The sequence below is a fragment of the Urocitellus parryii genome, chromosome 7 (genome assembly GCF_045843805.1).
Source record: "Urocitellus parryii isolate mUroPar1 chromosome 7, mUroPar1.hap1, whole genome shotgun sequence".
NCBI classification, from domain to species: Eukaryota; Metazoa; Chordata; class Mammalia; order Rodentia; family Sciuridae; genus Urocitellus; species Urocitellus parryii.
Window position 1 is genome coordinate 161,229,770 of NC_135537.1, and position 21,786 is coordinate 161,251,555.

General features: G+C 42.4%; 2 protein-coding genes and 2 non-coding genes across 4 annotated transcripts; all 4 read right to left on the reverse strand.

The window, feature by feature from the left end:
• Nucleotides 1–6,694: 6,694 nt before the first annotated feature.
• On the reverse strand, nucleotides 6,695–9,287 carry Spmap1 (sperm microtubule associated protein 1). The gene is made up of 3 exons (XM_026386733.1): nucleotides 9,081–9,287; nucleotides 7,663–7,762; nucleotides 6,695–6,852 (listed from the first exon to the last, which is right to left on the reverse strand). Exons 1-3 carry the CDS (start codon nucleotides 9,285–9,287, stop codon nucleotides 6,695–6,697), a joined length of 465 nt encoding a protein of 154 aa, XP_026242518.1.
• A 2,153-nt stretch (nucleotides 9,288–11,440) lies between these two features.
• Nucleotides 11,441–16,164, reverse strand: Rpl23 (ribosomal protein L23). The gene is made up of 5 exons (XM_026387017.2): nucleotides 16,090–16,164; nucleotides 15,457–15,540; nucleotides 15,024–15,152; nucleotides 11,707–11,820; nucleotides 11,441–11,577 (listed from the first exon to the last, which is right to left on the reverse strand). Exons 1-5 carry the CDS (start codon nucleotides 16,100–16,102, stop codon nucleotides 11,495–11,497), a joined length of 423 nt encoding a protein of 140 aa, XP_026242802.1. The 5' UTR covers nucleotides 16,103–16,164; the 3' UTR covers nucleotides 11,441–11,494.
• Nucleotides 15,290–15,424, reverse strand: LOC113181564 (small nucleolar RNA SNORA21). Its single transcript, XR_003300604.1, has one exon. It is a non-coding gene; the product is annotated as a small nucleolar RNA SNORA21 (small nucleolar RNA).
• A 4,457-nt stretch (nucleotides 16,165–20,621) lies between the features above and the next one.
• Nucleotides 20,622–20,693, reverse strand: Trnac-gca (transfer RNA cysteine (anticodon GCA)). Its single transcript has one exon. It is a non-coding gene; the product is annotated as a tRNA-Cys (tRNA).
• Nucleotides 20,694–21,786: the final 1,093 nt, after the last annotated feature.

Below are 21,786 nucleotides of genomic sequence, written 5' to 3' on the forward strand. Positions count from 1 at the left end.
AAAGCCTTCCAAAAAAAAAAAAAAAAAACAGCTGGGGCGGTTCCAGCTTCCAGCTTCCGAAAGATAATCTGTTGTTTTCTTCTTAATAGCTTCATGGTTTATAATCTTTCTCAAATTAACTTTTGTGTATGGTGAGATTCACTTTTCCCATATGCAAACACAGTTATTCCCGCGTGACTTTTTCGTTCCTTTTTGGTGCTGGGGATTGAACCCAGGGTGCTCTAGCGCTGAACCACACCTCCAGCTCCAGCTCAGTTCTTTGAAGACTTTTTTCTCCCCACCTATTAGTTTAGCTTTATAGAAAGTAAGGAGAGCAGGTAGTATTAAGTCCTATTTTGTCCCTTTCTGTTAAGATTATTTTGAATAGTCTGTCTTGTATTTCCATGTAAATGTTAGCTTGCCAATTTAAAAGCCTGCTAAGATTTTCATGGTTTTGTGCTGAATCTATGAATTTGAGAGTTGGCTTCTCTGTCATTAATAAGTCTTCACAATTTGAAGATGACACATTATCCCATTTATTTAGATGTTCTTCATTTTTTTGTAACTTTAGAAGTTTTGCACAACTTCATTAAGTTTTTCCTAAATATTTTATTTTTATGATGCCATTTTAAATGGAATATTTTTTAGTTTATAAATTGTTTCCTGCTGGCATATAAGACTCAATTTTTAGATTAATCTTGTGTTTTACAACATTGTGAAATTCATTTATTAGATATTGTAGTTGTTTTATACTTATTTAGCACATATGTAACAAAATTTGTACATTAATTTCACAGCAGTATTATTCATGATGGCCAAAAAATGTGCAGCAGCTGATAAATGAATAAATAAAATGTAATGTATCTACACAATGGATTCTTATTTGTCCATAAAAAGGAATAAAGTCCTGCCACATGCTACAATATGGATGAGCCTTAAAATCAGTTTGGAGCAAGGTGAGGTGGAGCACGCCTGTAATCCCAGTGACTAAGGAAGATGTGGCAGGAGGATCACAAGTTCAAAGCCAATCTCAGAAACTTTGTGAGATCAGTCTCAAAATAAAGAATAAAGAGGGCTGTGGATGTAGCTCAGTGGCAATCCCCAGTACCACAAAAAATAATAATATTAAATAAGCAGCATGGTAAGTGAAAAAAGCCAACCACAAAAGATGACATGTTTTATGATTCCATGTATATGAAATGACTGAATATAAACAGAATAGGCAAATCAATGAAGAACACTGGTTGCCTACGGATGAGTCCATTGGAAGGAAATGGGGAGTTACTGCTAATGGGTATGGAGTTTGGTTTGGGGGTGATTAAAATGTTCTAAAATTGTTTTAGATGGTTGTGCAACTTTGAATATATTTTTTTTTACCTTTATTTTATTTATTTATATGTGGTGCTGAGGATTGAACCCAGGGCCCCACACATGCTAAGCAAGTGCTCTACCACTGAGCCACAACCCCAGCCCCAGAATATACTTTTTAAAACACTGATTTCTACACTTTTGTTTGTGGGACTGGAGATTGAACCCAAGGCCTTGCTAGGCAAATGCTCTACATTGAGCTATACCCGGAGGCTTGAAATCTATACTTTTGATGGATCAATTACATGATACATGAATTAGATCAATAAGGCTGTATTAAAATTGGCATCATGCCAGGCATGGTGGCACATGCCTATAATCCCAGTGGCTCAGGAGTCTGAGAAAGGAGGATCATGAGTTCAAAGCCAGCCTCAGCAAAAAGTGAGGCACTAAACAACTCAGTGAGACCTTGTCTCTAAATAAAATACAAAAAAATGGACTGGGGATGTGGCTCAATGGTCAAATGCCCCTGAGTTCAATCCCTGGTACCCCCCAGCAAAAAAAAAAAAAAAAAAAAAAAAGTCACATCACTTACCATAAAAAGAATGTAAAAGTAAATATAATATTATTAAACACTAGCTAGATATTTACATAAGCTCCTTTGATTGAGAAAGGGGAGATTCTAAAATGTTAAGGAACTGGCACCAAATAAAATCTTTTCCTTAAGTTATTCAGGAATGAGAGAGACTTGAAAAACAAAAACAATTTTTTCACTTCCAGGTTCAGAGTTTTTCATGGCCTGTTTGATAGCTATAGTCAACTTGCAAATTCCTTAAGTACCTATCCCCAACACTTGGGGCAAACTGACATACAAGATGTGAAGCTGCAGTATCCCCAGGAATGTACCTGTGACCCATCCATGAAAGCAATGTTTATTAAGTGGCAAAGGAAGGGACATAAAGACATTTCAGAAATTCAACATTTGTGGTGATAGGGATGAAACCCAGGGCCTTGCACATGTTAGGCAAGCACTCTACCACTGATCTTTATCCTCACCCCACAAATCCAATTTCTACAAAGCCCCAAAATTGATGTCAATTGGATTTAAGAAGTCTATTAGAAATAGAGTGGGGGATTGCTGGGGGAAACATCAAATTAGTGCAGGGACTAGCTGCCCTATAGTGAAATGCTTCAAAACATTGACTGGCCCGCCCCGCCAGTCCTTGATTCACTGATGATCTGTCTGTTCTGGCTTTCTGAATATTGTAAGGAAGTGACTTCTCCATAGCTGAGGGAGGGAAGGGAAGGGAAATTAAAACAACTCCCTGACTGGGCACAGTGTCTCACACCTGTAATCCCAGTGACTCAGGAGGCTGAGGCAGGAGAATTAACCATGAAGTGCAGTTTGTTTGTTTGTTTGTTTATACTGGAGATTGAAGCCAGGGTCTCCCACAAACTAGACTAGAGCTCTACCAATGAGCTACGGATCCTAGCCATTTGTTTGTTCATTTATTTGCTACTGGGTTGAACCCAGAGGGGCTTTACCAATAGCTACATCTCCAGCCTTTTTTATTTTTTGAGAAAGGATCTCACTAAGTTGCTTCGGGCCTCACTAAATTGCTAAACTCATATTGAACGTGGCGATTCTCCTGCTTCAACCTCTCTAGTCACAGGGATTACAGACTTGCACCACCACGTCCAGCAGCAATCATAATTTTAATTAAATAAGAGTTAAAGAAGGGCTGGGGATGTGGCTCAAGCCGTAGCGCGCTCGCCTGGCATGCTTGCGGCCCGAGTTTGATCCTCAGCACCACATACAAAGAAAGATGTTGTGTCTGCCGAAAACTGAAAAATAAATATTGAAATTCTCTTTTTTTTTAAAGAGTTAAAGAATATAATGAATGAAACAGAATGTGAGAACAGGAACAACTGGGACATGGTAGTGTATATGCCTATAATCCCAGTTACTCAGTAGGTGGATTCCAAATTCAAGGCCAGCCTCAGCATTTTAGTGAACCCTGTCTCAAAATAAATATAAAAAAAGGGTTGGGGGTGTAGCTCAGTGATAGAACACCCCTGGCTTAAATTCCCAGTACAAGAAAGAAAGGCAGGTAGGCAAAAGAGCAATTGCAACACATGAGAGAACTAAAAGAACCAATGAAAAAGTTGGGAGAGGGGCTCAGTGGTAGAGCGCTCGCCTAGCTCACGTGGGGCCCTAGGCTTAAAGTGGGGCCCTAGGCTCGAGCCTCCGCACCACATATAAGTAAATAAAAGTGAGAAAAACCTCTTAGGTCTATAATATAAACAAATCTCTTTTAGAAATTTTTTAAAAAAGAAAAAGTTGAAAGTTGACAGTAAGGAAACATAAAGTACAGCAAAAACACAAGTGAACAGGAGAGAAAATGTGAGTCCCCAAATGAGCAAATAATGGAAAAATAATTATCAAAGACACAAGAAAACTTCTTTTCTGCATAAAGGGTACTAGGGATTAAACTCAAGGCCTCATGCATGCTAGACAAGCACATTACCACTGAGCTATACCTTCAGTCCAAAACTTTTCAAAATAGAATTTTAATGTGTATATTGGAACGGATCACCATGAACATTTCTGAAAATTTTCAGAACATCAGGAACAAAAATCCTGCAGGGTGGGGTTGTGGCTCAGTGGTAGAGTGCTTGCCTGGCGTGTATGAAGCCCTGGGTTCAATTCTCAGCACCGCATATAAATAAATAAAGGTCTGCCAACAACTGAAAAAATATCAAAAAAAAAAAAAAAGAACAAAAATCCTAAGACAGAAATGGATCACACATGGGAATATGAATGACATTAAGTCTAATTAACAGAAACCAGAAGACAATGGAAATTCGTAAAGTCCTTAAATATTTTTTTTAATATTTATTATTTGTTTTTTTAGTTTTCGGCAGATACAACATCTTTGTTTGTATGTGGTGCTGAGGATCGAACCTGGGCCGCATGCATGCCAGGCGAGCACGCTACCGCTTGAGCCACATCCCCAGCCCCCCTTAAACATTTTTCAATGATAAATCAGTTCTAAGATAAACTGTCTCTTATGTGCTCAAAGGCAACATAGAGTATTTTCAGACATGCAAGGACTCAAAACTTTTTACCTCCCATATATTTTTTTCTTTGAATTTTCTAGCATAAACCAGAAGCAGTGGCACACACTTGTGACCCCAGCTACTTGGGAGGCTAAGACAGGAAGATCACAAGTTCGAGACCAGCCTGGACAAATTACAGATACCTTGTCTTTAAATAAAAAATAAAAGGAATTGGAGATGTAGCTCAGTGGTCAAGCATCCCTTGGGTTCAATCCCTAGTCCCAAAGAAGGGAAAATAGAACAATTTTATATTTTTTTATATAGCAATAAACAAGTACTCATCCTCTGACTGATATGAATGAGTCAGCTTCTGCCAGACTGAAGGCTCCCTGAGAACAGGAACCTTCTTTCATCTTTTAATTTGCAGCAGCTTTGCATGCACTAAGCTTTCAAAAATATGTTACTCGTACATCTTTGCCTTTTATCTGTCACTCATATTGACAAATTGTGTTCACAGCTGTCAGCCCTGGGATTGAACCCAGGGGTGCTCAACAACTGAGCCACATCCCCAGCTTTTTTATGTTTTGTGAGAGGGGCTCACTAAACTGCTGAGTCTGGCTTTGAACTCACTCTTCCTGCTTCCAGCCTCCACAGCTGTCAGGATTATAGGCATTCACCCCTGCATGCAGTGTCAGCCCTAATCTGAGATTTAGGAGTCTTTGTCTTAATTGAAGCCCAAGGTGGGAGTTTCTGAGGACTTCCTCTTAGCAGTCCCTTGGAAAATGGAAAAAACAAATATCTCAGGACAAGAATTGGCTCTTAGTCTCACTTATAGATATAAAATACTAGAGAAGGAAGAGGCACCCGGACTTGAATCAGGGACCTCTTCATCTCCACTCAAGTGCTCTACCCCTCAGCTATATCCCCACACCCTACCATAATTTTTTTTTTTTTTTTAGTTTTTTTCAGTGGACACAACATCTTTATTTTATTTGTATGTGGTGCTGAGGATCAAACCCAGTGTCCCGTGCATGCCAGGAGAGTGCGGTATGGCTTGAGCCACATCCCCAGCCCCCATAATTCTCTTTCCTTATCCACTTATGGTGACTCAGTACAATTGGGTTCCACCATGCTAGAACTCTGGCAAGCTTTGTGTTCTGAAGCCTCACCTTCTTAGAATCCATCATCTGCTTTGACTTCTGAATGCCAGTAAACTGGGTGGAGACCTTTAAAACTGACATCCTACAAACTAGCTGAAAAGGAAAGTGACAGAGCATAAGCAAAGCATTCTGGATACTCTCTGTCAGAATCCTTGGGTTAAAAATCAACCAAGAACTACAGCCAGGCCCTGTGGCCCACACTTGTAATCCCAGTGATTCGAGAAGCTGAGCAGGAGGCTGAGGCAGGAGGATCTCAAGTTTGTAGGTCAGCCTCAAACAAACAGTGAGACCCCATCTCGAAATAAAAATAAACAGGACTGGGGGGTGTAGCTTAGTGGTAAACGCACCTGAGTCCAATCCCCAGTACTAAATAAATAAAAAGCTCTGTATTCTCCCCTTGTTTGCCCTGCCTTTAGATGAATTGAGAGTAGAAAGGAGATCTGGCTTTGTTTTGCTTTTGTTTTGTTTTGTTTTGGTAACTGGGGATTGAACCCAGGGGCACTAACCTCTGAGCTATATCCCCAGCCCTTTTTATTCTTTGAGATAGGGTCTGGCTAAGTTGTTTAGGGCTTTACTAAGCTGCTGAATTTTCAATTCTCTTTCCTCAGCCCCCCAAGTTGCTAGAATTACTAGCATATACCACCATGCCTGGCAAAATCTCAGTTTTCTGGAATGTAATGATTTGACATATCAGAAAATCCTTCTCAGGGCAACCAAAGACCAATCCCTTTAGACTCATTGCCAACTCTGTTTTTCATAGAAATAGTACCCAGTTTCTGACTTCAGAGTGCTACTGATACCGGGGAAGTGTTTCATTGAAGGTTAAGAGTGAAGTTCCCAGGATGGGGGTGGGTAGCTCAGTAGCAGAGTACTGATCTAGCATGTGCAGGACACCTGGGTTATTCCAAAACAAACCTAATGTAGTTCCTTCGGATCATGCAAACAAATGAGAACTGAGGCCCCTCACTGGCATGGAGTGCTAGGGTGTAGACCTGAGAAGCCCTGGCTCCTCTTCTCTCCAGAGGTAGAGAAACTGAGGGTAGAAAAGCTCACTTGTCCCTGACAATAGGGGAGAAACTACACACTTGGAGACACAAATAAATTTTAATATAAAATATCATTGAGAATTCATATAAACACCTTTCTTAGAAATTCAGGCCAATGGCTGTAATAAGGAAGCAATGTTGTCAGAAGAGAGGGAATTGAGTGATCTCCCCAAACACGGATGTGTGATGACGGAGGGATGGGGTGTTACGGCGGTAGCCAAACCTACCGTTGAACCCCGTGGTTGGCTTCAAATCGACATTGTAGTGGTCATGCCCGGTCACCTGTTGGATGGAATGCCCTTCGGGCAGAGATAGAGGCTGAGCCAGCATGCAACACCCTCTCATTTTCCCCATTCCCACAGGCTGAAAGGGGTGCCCATAGTCACTACACTCCCCATGCCTGGAGCTAAATGCTCACTTCTCAAGGGTCCTGATCCTCTTGATTGAAAAGACAAGGACTAGTGAAGTCCAGGTGACAGCAGCTTTCTAGAAATCAAGCCCTACATCAGGAATACTGACAGGAAGAGATCATGACTATATGTATTGGGACAGGAAGTGCCAGAAACTTCTCAGCTTAGCTGAACTTGCCTTGCTCCCCAGAGATTCGAGAATTTTTAATCCTTGCCTCTGACCCATATGGAGAAAAATGAATGAGGTCAATTTAGCCAAATGTTGCAAAGGATCACGTGAGCAGCATGAGGCCAAAGGATGGTGGAGTAGGGGTGGAGGTAGGATGCACACTGCCAGAAAAATCTCTTAGGTCTTCCCATTGCTGCTAAATTAAGCCTGGACAATGAGACACAGTCTGCTCAGGGAGTTATCTGGGGGACTTGGGCATTTGGGTGGACAGACAGGAAGTTCAAATCCAGCTCAGCCCTTCTCAGCAAATCATTTTCATGCAACATACCTGTTTCCCCAGCAGTAACCTGGGGATAGTATGAGGGAAAAAAGCACCTGGTATAGAGGAAGTGCTCACATAGGAGAAGAAAACCTGGGAGGATGCAGTTCCTGGGGTTCCCTGCAGCCTGATTTCTTTCTCTAAATTGTGAGATGCATACTATTCTTCCTTAGTGGGATCATGTGAGACTGGACAGCGAGATGGCACTTGCCTGCCCCTGCCCAGTTTCTTCTGTTGAGATATCTCTGTCCTTGCCCGAAAATGTGGAAATAATCTACTATCCAGCCATCCCTTCCTGTACCGCCATGATCCTGAAAATGAGGAAGAAAATATAGAAGACTGTCAGAAACCATGTCTAGAAGTACACAGTGCAAACTCCCTGGGACTTGTTGGGGAAGAGGTTAGAGCCGGAGGTAACTGGAGATAGATTAAATATAGTTAATAAGCCGTGCAACAGCTTGCAGGGCTCAGTGTGTGCTGCCATACACTGGATTCCAACTCTAGCTTGGCCACTAGCAAGCTGTGACCCTGGGTCAATTATGCAGCTTTTTCATTAGGACCCTTAGTTTTCTTATCACTAAAAGGAGGGCTGCTATGAAATTTAAGTTATTTAGTTAAAGTAAATAGCCTGGCATAACAAAGACTTGATACATATTATCTTTTAAATAAAAATAATGCCAACCACAAATGGTGGGGGTTTTTAGCTTATTTGGGGGTATTGGGGATTTAAGCCAGGGGCAATTTACCACTGAGGTACATCCCCAGTCCTTTCAGTCTTTGAGACAGGATTTCACTAAGTTACTTAGGACCTCTCTCAGTTGCTGAAGCTGTTTTGAACTTGTGATCCTTCTCCAGCTTCAGCCTCCAGAGCCACTAGGATTACAGGTGTGTGTCATCACACCCGGCATACAAATGGTGGTTTTGATGATTAAAGAATACCTTACACATTAAACATGCTCAGCAGGCAACATAGTGAGTGAGGAGCCCCGCCCCACCCACCTCAAAATTACAGTGTTGGGGAAAAAAAATGGAACTATCAGCCCCCTGCCTAAGAATCTTTTGTCCCTGGAAATCACTGCTGATTCAGTAGACTTGGGGAGGCACCAAGTCCTCAGAATGCACGGGGTGGGGGTGAGGTGTTCCTCTCCTTCTGCGCAAAGGTCAGGAGAGTGAGTCCCATCCCTGCAACTGTGACCCCAGGACTACAGCCTCCTCGCCCACCAGTCAAGACTGTTCCCTTTGTCTTGCTCACAGGTCACAAGGGTTTTTTGCGGTTTGGGAGGATTTGCAACCTGAGGTCACTCTAAGAGATGGGCCTTTATAGTGAAATGGACTCACTGAGGAGAGGAAGACTTGAAAGGCCTAGCCCCTAGTCAGACACCTGAAATGAGACCATCCTGCGGCTCAGGGGTAGGAGAAGGTCCTGTGAGCTCAGCGAGCTCGCAACTCAGTACCTGCCTTCCCCTCGTCCACTTCTCGGACTACTTAGCTAGCACAGGCCCAGGGGTGGAAGCGGAGGCCGCCTCTGGGCTGAGCGCGCTGCAGTAAGACTCCCTGATTTGCCGAGGTGCTAATCTGGAAAGTCAGTGCGCCCCGTGAGCTGAAATCAAGGGCTCCTCCAAGAAGTACCTGTTGAGTTTTCCGCAAAATGGGCGGAACCACGTGGCTCTGAAAGTACCGGCGGGTGTGGTAGTCCTGCTGTGCATTGTAGGGCGGAATAGCCGACCAGAGTTTGGGCCTAGTGTAGCCATAGGCACGGGCCACGGTGCTCACGGCTACCCCATCCAAAATAAAGCCCTTCTCCAATCGCAGAGGACACTCGCAAAAGTGAGCCATGCCAACCTCCGTGGATTCTTGAGGGTCTTTCTGGTGGAGATGAGGACCCTTGATGGGGGTTGCCCTGCGCATTGTTACGTGGTGTCAAGGACTACCCCTGCGACACAAACCCTATTGTCCCCCTCACCCTGCGTTGACAGTGTAGGTCCTTGAGCAGTGGGGAGAGTTGCTTGCATAGCCCTAGGATGGATTATTCGAGAGGAGATGGACACCGACGTGGGGAGAATATTGCTTGGATTTGGGAGGTTTAAAAGTACTAACTCCCTAAGCTTTAAGTGTAAGTAGGTTCTCTACTCCCAAACTTTATTAACATACTATTTCCCCAGCTGAGGTCTCTTGCAAAGCTTGTACCCATAACAGACCAGAAGTGTTCAGAAAGCTATCCATCTACTTACAACTCTCATTTTTACAGAGGAACAAATTGAAGCTTAGAAAGCTTTTCCAAATCCATAGCCAGACCACAATTCCTGTTTCCTGACCTCTGGCTAATCCACTTGGCACCCCAATTACTTTTTTTGGTAGGGAGAATTGAATAGAGTTGCTTTTCCGGCTAGGCTCTATCCCCAGTTGTTTTGAGACAAGGTCTTGCCAAATAGCAAAGGGAGGCCTCAAATTTGCAATCCTCCTGCCTCATCCTTCAGAATTGCTGATTATAGGCATGGGCCACCCAATCCGCCCCAATTATTCTTATTCATTCTCTTAAAATGGCAATAGGCCTGTGGTTCATACCTGTAATCCCAAGGATTGATTTCAGAGGCTGAGGCAAGAGATCTCAAGTTCTGAGCCAGTCTCAGCAATTCAGTGAGGCCCTGAGAAACTTAGTGAAGAGTCTCAAAAAATAAAAGGCTTGGGGGTATAGCTCAGTAGTAAAGCACCCCTCTGGGTTCAATCCCGAGTACAAAAAGAAAAAACAATATGGACACATTGACATATTTTTTCACCTTATAGGATATAAAAAAAATTTGGTTGTTATGACTACAGGTGATAATACTTTTTTTTAATAACCCCAATTCCCCCCCAATCAAACCAACCCTCATGCATCAAAGCATCTTCTACAAACTTCTTTGCTCCTTACACCAGCCCCATAGGGTGCTAACTAACCTCATTTGGTGGATGAAACAGACAAGAATGGATTTACTGGGTTTTGTTTCTGGTACCAAGGGTTGAACCCAGGGAGCTTAACCAGAGCCACATTCCCAGCCTTTTTTAAATTGTCAAGACATGGTCTTAGTAATTGCTTAAGGCTCTGCTACATTTCTGAGGCTAGCATTGAACCTACAATCCTACTACCTTAGCCTCTTGAACTGCTGGGATTACAGGCATGCGTCACTGTACCCTTTTCACATTAGAAAAAGGTCACTTTGAAAGAGTGGTACAGGCAAGGTGTTGCCTGCAATCCAGAAACACAGGAGGCTGAGGCAGGAGGATTGTGAAACTCAAAGCCAGCCTTAGGAACTTAGGGAGATCCTGCCTCAAAAAATTAAAGCCACCATCCCCACTCTTGAGAGGGTCCTCTTGCTAAGTTGCTTTAGGCTTCACTAAATTGCTGAGACTGGCTTTAAATTTGATATCCTCTTGCCTTAGCCTACATAACCACTGGGATTACAGGAATGTACCAGACTGGCTCAAGGACAGGTAATTAGCTCTGCAGAACAAACATCACAGGGTTCAATCCCTAGTGGTGGCAGAATATATGGTGGGTCAGGAGTACTGAAGCTAAGAAGTAAATCAGGCTCCTAGTGTGCTAAAGCCTTGGGTTTGAACCCCCAGCATCTCAAAAACTGAATAAAACCATACATGGGAGAACTACAATCAAGTAGTCCATAAAGACATTAAGCCAAGTGTGATGCCAACAGCCTATAATCTAAAATGACTTGGGAAGCAAGAAGATAGCAAGTTCAAGGACAGCCTAGGCAACGTGGTATCTGGTCTCAAAGTAGAAACTGAAAAGAGCTGGATATGTAGCTCAGTGATAGTCGTGTCCCTGGGTTCAAAAACAAAATAGGAAATAAAGCAACTGGAAAAGTGCCAGAAGTTCAACAAGGACACAGAGAACAAGGACTGTATCTTCACACATGCCAGGAGTTTGAACTTAACAATTTCTTTTTACAAGGTGACAAGAAAAGCAAAGAAATAAACAGGCAAGCAAGCAGTGGGAGAAAGCACTGTTTAATGGGTATTATTATTTTTACAAACACACTGGAGAATCACGCAATGCTGCCCGCATTGGAAGCAATCCTGGGCCACAAGTCTGCACACTCCTTTGCAACTGGTCCCGTGATGGCAGAACCTGCATTGGAAAAAAAAAAGACAAAACAGGTGAGACAGAGGGTCCCTAGCCTGTATGCCTAGACCAGTGTTAAATCCCCCAGCATCCCACCCTCAGGTATCTACGGAATGTCATGGAGTGTTTTCCTACCTTTCATCTCGCCTTTATTGTTTACTATGACCCCTGCATTATCTTCAAAATAAAGAAATACACCGTCTTTTCTCCGGTATGACTTTCGTTGTCGAATTACCACTGCTGGATGCACTAAGGGAGAGAAAGAACAGCAGTCATTAACCTGTCAAATCCCAGTGCCAGCACAGAAGCCATGTATGTCTCAAGGCAGAAGGTATCACCCATCATCAGCTTTCCAATTCCTAAAAGCAAGGGCAAGAGACAGTACATACACAATCACCCTTTTAAACTGCCAGCATTTTCTTGAAACATTAAATTTGTACTCTTTTGGGGGACAAATAGTAACAAACTTGTTAAGCACTATCTATACTTCACCTAACCTGTGTTTACTATTTAGATCCCAATCAAAAGTATCAGGGACAACACACATATAGTCTAAGTCCAAGCAATTGGACCCTTATCAAACAATATTCTACTCCAGTGTGTGTGTCTCCCCAAAATAAATTTAAATGTATATATACCTTGATCTAAAAATTGCTTCCAAGAACTCAAGGACAGAACCCAGGAGTACTTGACTACTCAGCTACATCCCCAATTCTTTTTTTTTAAAGAGAGAGTGAGAGAGGAGAGAGAGAATTTTTAATATTTATTTTTCAGTTCTCGGCGGACACAACATCTTTGTTGGTATGTGGTGCTGAGGATCGAACCCGGGTCGCAAGCATACCAGGCGAGCGCGCTACCGCTTGAGCCACATCCCCAGCCCCTCCAATTCTTTTCATTTGAGACAGGGCCTCAATTTCGCCATCCTCCTGTCTTAGATTTGTGAGTTATTGGGATTACAGGCATGTATCACCCTGCCTGGCTTATTTTCAGCCCCCCTGAATTGCTGGTATTAGTCATTTACTAATGTGCCCAGCAATAAAGATATACTTAACCATGTGTCAGCTTTTACAAATATAAACTCATTTAAGTCCCAATAATCCCAAAGAAAACCTACAACTGCCAGGGTGCATGTTCTCACACTCCTTAAACATACTAAGTATATCCAGAATCCTGACTAAACTCTACCCTATGACTTCTATCTATTCAACTGTAGGTGATATATGGGAGATTTTATATATATGTATGTTTCTGTGGTTTTTTTCCCCCAGTACTAGGGATGTAACCCAGGGCCTACATGCCAGGGAAGTGCACTACCATTGAGCTCTATCCCCAGCACTTAGGCTGCCACATGCCTATAAACTGTGACTCAGGAGACTCTCAAGTTCTAGGCCTCAACAATGTAGGGAAACGATCTCAAAAAGAATGATAAAAAAAAAAAAGAAAAAAAGAGAAAAGGGGTATGTTACACAGTGGTTAAGCACCACGGATTCAATCCCCAGTACAAAAACAAAACCTACCTACACACACTAAGGCCTAGCATATATCAGGTCCTGGGTTCAGTCCCTAAAATTACTTAATATTCCAGAGTTCTTTTTTTAAATAGGAACAATTAGGACTAGAGATGAAGATCAGTGGTACAGCACTTGCCTAGCAGGCATTAGGCTCTGAATTCAATCTCTAGTACCACAATCAATCAGAAACAAACACTGAAAATGAGACACAGATTCTGTATTTTGAGGCCAAATACCAGACAAAGATAAATTAATATTTATTTATTAAGAGCCTCTTTTGAGGGCTGGGGATGTGGCTCAAGCGGTAGCACGCTCGCCTGGCATGCGTGCGACCCAGGTTCAATCCTCAGCACCACATACCAACAAAGATGTTGTGTCCGCCGAGAACTAAAAAATAAATATTAAAAATTCTCTCTCTCCTCTCTCACTCTCTCTTAAAAAAAAAAAAAAAGAGCCTCTTTTGCTTATAAACCATTTAATAAGACCAGAAACTGAAGAAGTTGGATTTCCAGTCCAGCCCTCCATTTCTATATTTTTGTACCTATTGTGTATAATCAAAGAAAACATTGACAGAATTATAAATTCACAATTATTGTTAAAAACCATTATGTGCTCATCTCTGGTTTGTCCCCTCACTGATTTGAGACCAACATTATATCCTACTGCAGGCCATGATCAAGGAATCAACTCAAGCAGCAAGCTTTAGAGCATAGCTGAAATTTTGTGTTCACCTAGTAATAGGAATAGATGCCTTCTCACCCAACCAGTAAGGGCTGTATGCTCTGCTCTTCTCTGACAGCTCCCCAGGCCACCAGTCAGACCCAGGAAGTGTTCTGAGGAGAGTAAAATGCCCTAGCAGATGCATCTTTGTCCCCCAAAATTAATCAACACTTAATCACAACCTGAGTGCTACCATGCCCAAGCGGTATTCACAGTTCTTAAAAAAAAAAAAAAAATGGGGGATATAGCTCAGTTGGTAAAGTGCTTGCCTTGCATGTATAAGGTCCTGGGTTCAATCCTCAGCAACACACAAACACACAAAATCTAGCTGGGCATGGCAGTGCACACCTGTAATCCAGGCAACTTTGTAGGCCAAGGCACAAGGATTGCCAACTTCAAGGTCAGCCTCAGCAACTCAGTGAGAGCCTGACTCAAAATAAAAAGGGCCAGGGAATATAACTCAGTGGTAAAGAGCCCCTGGGTTCAATCCCCAGTATCCTCCCCCAGATCTACTGGAGGTTATGGTGGAATGGATGCAGGTGCACAAGAAATAACTATAAAATGTTACCATTACCCACCACAGCACATTTGTACCAGATACCAAGGGATGGCTAGGACTTCTCCGGAAGAGCAAGATATCCAGAATACAGACAGACTTAAGGTGACACAGAAAGAAAGTTCACAACTGAAAGAAAGTGCACTGACCATCAGAAGTTCTACAGCAAGACAGCACAAGTGGAAAGCGCTCTGAGGTCTGTCCTTTTAATTCCTACACCTTGCGGAAAGATTTTGGAGAGCAGGCCATGATCACGTAATCAACTCAAGCAGCAGGCTGTAAAGCATAGCTGAAATTTCGTTTTCACCTAGTGCTGGTAATAGTAACAGATGCTCAGCAACTCACAACCACCTGGAAAAATGTTAGTCCCATTATTCCCATTAGGGGCTGGGGTTGTGGCTCAGTGGTAGAGTGCTCGCCTAGCATGTGTGAGGCCCTGGGTTCAAGCCTCAGCACGACATAATAAAGATATTTATTGTGTTTGTCTACAACTAAAAAAAAAATAAAAAAACATCTTAAGTAGGAAAGTAATGAGAACTGTATCTGAAAGGAAAGTACGCATTTAGAGGCCTTCGGAATATAAAATATAAAAATAATGTTCCACTTTCCAGTTAAGTAAATAACCTCAACTATCCACAAAGAGGTAAGTCTCCACATCTACTCACCCTTCTTTCTGAGCTCTGGTTTGCCCTTCTTGACTGTGGCCATCACCATGTCACCCACGCCAGCAGCAGGAAGTCTGTTGAGCCGTCCCTTGATTCCCTTTACAGAGATGATATACAAATTTTTGGCTCCTACAAAAGGATATAAACAAAAAGCCAAATTTTTGAGGGCCCATAGGGCACAACCACCCATATAAAATTCAAGTATTTCCAAAGATTTTCCCTGCACGCTCCCAAAACAGTCAGTCCCCAAAGTGGAACGGAGAATACCTTGTCACACCACCGATTGAAGCAAAACAACACAACACGCTGCCACTTCACCCAAAAGCGGTGTTTTATTCTGCCCCTTCTTGACGGCTCAATGGGTCATTATCAAAAGGCCCAGTGAGTGCTTTTAAAGGGGGGAGTGTAGCGGGGACGCAGCCAAAGGCCTCACCTGTGTTGTCAGCACAATTGATCACGGCTCCTACCGGAAGACCCAAGGAAATCCGGAATTTCGCACCGGAGGATCCACCACGTCCTATGGATAAAAAGGGAAACAGGACAAAGTGGTCCCCGTCTAGACGTGTTTCGGAGTTCCCTTGACGCTTTTTCTCACCTGGGATTCCTTCCACTTACGCCCTCCCCACGTGCTACCTGGTTCTCACGGAACATGCCCGATTCCTCACCATTACCATCTTTAGGTCGAGACCAAGGGGCCTGGACGACCCAATCCTCACTCCACCTTTCTCAATACGCCGTTCCTCCGGCAAGGCGGGGAACTGCACAAGTCGCCTAAGCCCGGGTCTAACCCGAGTCAACTGTCACCCCACTACTTCAGCTCAGTTCACGGAGCGAGTCCACCGGGTTCGGTTTAGAATCATGTCCGGATCCTGCCAGCTGAACGATCCAGCTCCCCCCGCCTCCGGCCACTTAGAGGACCCTTCCAGCGCTCTCGCGGCGCACCGCCTCTTTCTCCCTGGCCGGGAAGAGAGCAAAGTGCCCTCGCTGTCCAAGTCCGCCGCTCCCGGGAAGGCCAGCAGCCACCTCGAGACGGATGGAATAGGATGTCTTAAAGTCCAAAACTCACCTCGCTTCGACATCTTGGACGCCGGAAAAGGACCGAAAGGAAGTAGACACAAAGGACACTGGGATATGAACTCGAAGCCCCGCCCATCCCCGCCGTGGGAAGTGAGGGCTAGTTAAACCAGCTTCTTCCCTCTGGCGCTGTCTGATTACGTAATCAGTTCCGCAACTTTAGCTGACAAATGGACAGTGGTGAGGTTGAGGTGTGCTGGAGCCAGTGAAATCCGATATCCGGTCTAGGAGTTCGAAAGTAGCTGGGGACACGGCCACGTAGATTTGTTAGCTTACTCAGCTTTTGAGCACTTAGTGTATACCGAGAACTTTTCTAGACAGTAAGGATTCAAAAGTAATTAAAGCGCTGGGCGCGGTGGTGCACTCATGTAATCCCAGCAGCTCCGGGAGGCTGAAGCTGGAGGATCGCCAAGTTCAAAAGTCAGCCTCAGCAATTTAACCTAGGCCTTAAAGCAACTCAGCGAGACCCTATCTCTAAATAAAATATTAAAAAGGGCTGGCGATGTGGCTCAGTGGTTAAGCACCCCTGGGTTCAATCCCCGGTAACCCCAAAAAAGAAGAAGAAGAAGAAATTAAAGCAGTTTGTGTCATGTAGGGATAACCCAGGAACGGAGAGGGCTGAGGGTGGGGCAAGAGCAAGCTCCAAAAGGTTTCACTGGGATGTAGTACAATTGAGATGTGCTACTAACACACTACAGATCATTGGGTCTCAGTGTATTTGGTATCATACTATTTTTACATGTATTGCTTTATTAACTATATCTTTTCACAACTTCAACCTCCAGTTTTCTTTGACTTTGTTTTCTTCCATGGATACATTCATTCATTCAGATGTTTATTGAACACTTAATTTATGCCAGATTCAGGCCAGGGCATACATCAGATTACATTAGGGAACATAGTAGACCAAAATTTTTCTTCTTCCTTTTTTTTTAATCTTTTTTTCTTTTTTCTTGCTTTTTAAAATTTATATATGACAGCGGGATGCATTACACTTCTTATTACACATATAGAGGACAATTTTTCATATATCTGGTTGTACACAAAGTATATTCACACCAATTTGTGTCTTCATATATGTACATTGGATAATAATGATCATCACATTCCACCATCATTTCTAACCCCATGCCCTCTCGCTTTCCCTCCCACCCCTCTGTCCTATTTAGAGTTCCTCTATTCCTCCCATGCTCCCTCTCCCTGTGCCCTATGAATCAGCATCCTTATAGCAAAGAAAACATTCAGCGTTTGGCTTTTTGAGATTGGCTAACATGGGGCTGGGGCTGTGGCTGTGGCTCAAGCGGTAGCGCGCTGCCTGGCATGCGTGCGGCCCGGGTTCGATCCTCAGCACCACATACCAACAAAGATGTTATGTCTGCCGAAAACTAAAAAATAAATATTAAAAAATTCTCACTCTCTCTTAAAAAAAAAAAAAAAGAGATTGGCTAACTTCTCTTAGCATTATCTTCTTTAACTCCATCCATTTACCTGCAAATGCCATGATTTTATTCTCTTTTATTGATGAGTAATATTCCATTGTGTATATATGCCATGTTTTCTTTTTTATCAATTCATCTATTGACTATTGAAGGGCTTTTTAAAAATCTTAAATGCAATGATTTATCTAGAAATGAGGAAGTCAAGACCTATTTCACATGATTCATGTGGAATTCTAAAAAATTCAATGTTCTCTAGACCAACATTCTTGCCTTTACGGAGATTTCATTCTGACAGGGTGGGGGTGGAGGCAGAAAATCCTAACCCTAGTCAAATAGATATTAGACGCAAAACCCTAACTCTAGCCCAATAAATAATCATTTTAAAATTTCTGTATGTAATATGTCTTAGATGGAGACAAGTATTATGAAAAAAGAGCAGACTGAGTGATCAGGAGGTAGGGAGGCAAAGTACAAAAATCAAATATAGGTCAGGGCAGGTTTCATTGAAGTTGACATTAGAGCAGACTTGAAGGTGAGGAGAGTTACCTATCTGAAGGGAGGTTCAGACAGAACCAAAGGCCAATGAAAAGCCAGAAGGCAGGAGTGAATCTTATGAGAATCTTATGAGAACCAATGGGGAAGCCTGGTGTGACTGGGGAGGTGAGTGACAGAAGAATAGTAGAAGAAAAGGTCAGTAGTAATGAAATAAATAAAAAATAATAAAGCATTTTTGAAAAAAAAAATCCTAGAGCAGGGCTCAGTAGCCTAAGGCAGGAGGATCATGAGTTCAAAGCCAACCTCAGCAATTTAGTGAGGCTTTAAGCAACTCAGTAAGACCCTGTCTCTAAATAAAATACAAAAAAGGGCTGGGGATGTAACTCAGTGGTTAAGCACCCCTGAATTCAATCTCTAATATAAATAAATAAATAAATAAATAAATAAATAAATAAATAAATAAATAAATAATCTAGAAACGAATCATGTGCCGCTTTGTACACCAGTGTCAAATTGTGGCACTTCCTGAGTGAAATGGGAAACTATTGCCTGATTTTAAGCAGAAGAGGGACAGGATCTAACTATACCTCAGAACATAGGAGACCTCTAAGGGAGCTATGGCCCCGGAGAGAAAGGATGTTGGCTTGGATTACAGTAGTATGAGTAGAGGCAATGTAATGTAGTCCAACTGTGGATGTGTTTTGGATGCAGAGGCAACAAAATATGGACTGTTAAAGAATCAAGATGTTTTCAAGAGTTGGGCATAATGGTGCACGCCTGCACTCCCAGCAGCACAGGAGGATTGTGAAATCAAGGCCAGCTTCAGCAATTTAGTGAGGTCCTAAGAAACTTAGTGAGACCTGAAAAAAGAGCAGAGTGAGTGATCAGGAGGTGGGGAGGCAAAATTTAAAAAATTTTGAGGTCTCAAAATTAAAAGAAAAAAAAAAAACAGAGTTGGTGTTATGGCTCAGTGGTAGAGTATTTGCCTAGTATGTGTGAGGTACTGGGTTTGATTCTTAGTACCACATATAAATAAGTGAAATAAAGGTCCATTGACAACTAAAAAAAAAGGTGGGGATGTAGCCCCTCTGGGTTAAATCTCCAGGATGCACTCCTCTCCAAATGAAATCTTTTCAAGACCTCAGTTTTGAGCATTTGGAAGATGACACTCAACCAAGATGAGGAAGACTATGGAGGAACTTTTTTTTTTTCCTTTTTAAAAAATTTTTATTTGTAGCCAGGTGTGGTGGCACATGCCTGTAATCCCAGCAATTCGGGAGGCTGAGGCAGGAGAATTGCGAGTTTGAGGTCAGCCTTGGAAATTTAGCAAGGCCCTAAGCATTTTGGCAAGATCCTATCTCAAAATAAAAAAAACAAAGAGGGCTGGGGATGTGGCATGTGGCTCAGTGGTTGAGTGCCCCTGGGTTCAATACCCATTACCAAAAAAAAAAAAAAAAAAAAAAGAAATCTCTTTATACATGTGTCTGTTACTAGACATTTTTTTTTTTTACTTTTTTCATTATTGTTGAACATGGACACAATGCCTTTATTTTGTTTGTTTATTTTTATGTGGTGCTGAGGTTTGAACCCAGTACCTCACACATGCTAGGCAAGCACTCTACCAGTGAGCCACTACTCCAGCCCTGTTATTGGATGTTAAATCTATGAGTTAGGCTCAGAGCCTTGTACATGCTAAGTAAGCACTCTACCACTGAGCCATACCCCCAAACTATTCTACTTAGTTTTTTTTTTTTTTTTTTTTTTTCAGGAAAAAGTTTTTTTGTTTGTTTGTTTGCAGTACTGGGGATTAAAACCAAGTCAGTGAAGGCTAGGCAAGTGCTCCACCACTGAGCTATATCCCAAGCCCTTCTTACTTTATTTTGAGACAAGGTCTTGCTAAATTACCTAGAAGGGGCAAGAAAATTAGCTACAATGTGATAATATTGTGAAGAGTATCCTCTAAACCAATGGCTGGTGAATTCCCGTATAGAGACCATCGGATGACTGTGAGACCCTTTTAGTGAAGAAAAAAGTGGATTTCAGTGCAGAGAAAAGGATTTTGCAAATCTCCTGCCTCAGCCTCCTAAATTGCTGGAATTACAGTTGTGTATCACCTTGTCCTGCTTTTAAATAACACTTTAAACACTTTAACAATGAAAAGTAATTGTATTTTCCCAAAGACAAATGATACAGTAACAAGAGTGGCTTTGTCTTATTTATTTATTTTTAAAATCCCTGTAACATCTGGCTTAATGAAAAACAGGGTTTTTGTTGTTGTTTTTATTTTTCCTTATTTCAACATCTAATGTATTGTGATGTATACCATGTAGCCTCTGGGAAGTTACTTTGTTTTCTCATGGACTAAAGAGTATAACAGGTAAGTCATGTTACTCTTAATGTGAGAATAACCCACTTTTTCTGCACTGAAAGGATCTCACAGACATCTGAGGGTCTTCATGGCATAATCCACAAACCACTGAATCAGAGGAAGGTGCTATCACATATGTAATTAATGTCCCAATGTTTTTCTGACTACTAGAATATGAAGTATATTGTTGGTCTCGCCTTCAATTTTAAAAGTGAAGGTACTAGGGGGCACCTGGATTTGAACCAGGGACCTCTTGATCTGCAGTCAAATGCTCTACCCCTGAGCTATACCCCCTTTGCTGCAAAGGAAGAGCTTATATCTTAAATGCAGTGTTTACTAACCAGCTGTTGCCTCCAGTGATTAAGATATTTTAGTATCTATGATACACTCTGTTAGGTTTTCTGGGGTGATACCAAAGAACCAAGAGAAGATTGCAAAGGCAAGCCTTACCCAAGCCAAAGAGGAGAAAGTTGAATCCTATTCAGGCTTGAAGGTTTGAAAGTCCCATGGGTACATGCGATAGGATGCCTCTCTTCCATCACTACTGCTTTTTCTACCTCCGACTTCTGAGGATTCTTCAAGTCTAATTTCTCTCCTCCCTGCCTGCAGCCTCAACTGTATTGAATACCCAGCCCAATGCTGTGCTCACAAGAGGGAGTGTTTCCCTGTCCTTCCTAGACCCTCTCTGCTCCCAGGCAGACTTGTCCCCATTTTCTCCATTCTCTACAGCATTTTTCATCAATCCCCCTCCGCTGGCTCCTTCAAACATCAAATTTTATTCAAGATAGGAAATTTCTTAATTCTTTGCAATGGTGATTGCCCATTTCTTCTTTCTCACTTCAGTTTTTAAGAAGTCTGTGACTTTGGCCTGATGGTGGTACACACCTGTGATCCCAAGCTACTTAGGAGGCTGAGGCAGGAGGATTTCAAGTTCAAGGGTAGCTCTAGCAGCTTAAAGAGACACTGTCTCAAAATAAAATAAAAAGAGGACTGGGGATTTAACTCAGTGGTACAGCACTCCTGATTTCAATTCCTAGTACTGCAAAAGAAAGTCTACAACTTAGTTTCTCCAGCAGGCTAGGGAGGCAGGCACTCTACCACTGAGCTACTCTCATTTCTCTCATTATCAACTACTTGTCTAAGAAGTTCTGCTTTCTGCATTTGTTTTTTTTTTTTTTTACTTTTGGGTGTTTTATTTTCTTTTCTTTTGGTACAAAGGATTGAATCCAGGAGTGTTTAACCTTGGAGTCAGATCCCTGGCCCTTTAAGCTACTTAGGACATCAATAAATTGCTGAAGCTGACTTTGAACCCTTCATCCCCCTGCCTCAGCCTCCAAAATTGCCAAGATTATAGGCATGTGCCACCATGATGGGCTTGAGTGCTTGT

Excerpts from the sequence above, each read along its gene's own strand:
- Spmap1 (XM_026386733.1), bottom strand. The coding sequence starts at position 9,287 with ATGGCTCACTTTTGCGAGTGTCCTCTGCGATTGGAGAAGGGCTTTATT. Across the intron at positions 7,763-9,080 it reads TTTTGCGGAAAACTCAACAG|GATCATGGCGGTACAGGAAG; the intron begins GTACTTCTTGGA and ends CCTCATTTTCAG. Across the intron at positions 6,853-7,662 it reads AAGAAACTGGGCAGGGGCAG|GGCATTCCATCCAACAGGTG; the intron begins GCAAGTGCCATC and ends CTCTGCCCGAAG.
- Rpl23 (XM_026387017.2), bottom strand. Across the intron at positions 11,821-15,023 it reads ACCAGAGCTCAGAAAGAAGG|TGCATCCAGCAGTGGTAATT; the intron begins GTGAGTAGATGT and ends TCTCTCCCTTAG. Across the intron at positions 11,578-11,706 it reads CAATAAAGGCGAGATGAAAG|GTTCTGCCATCACGGGACCA; the intron begins GTAGGAAAACAC and ends TTTCCAATGCAG.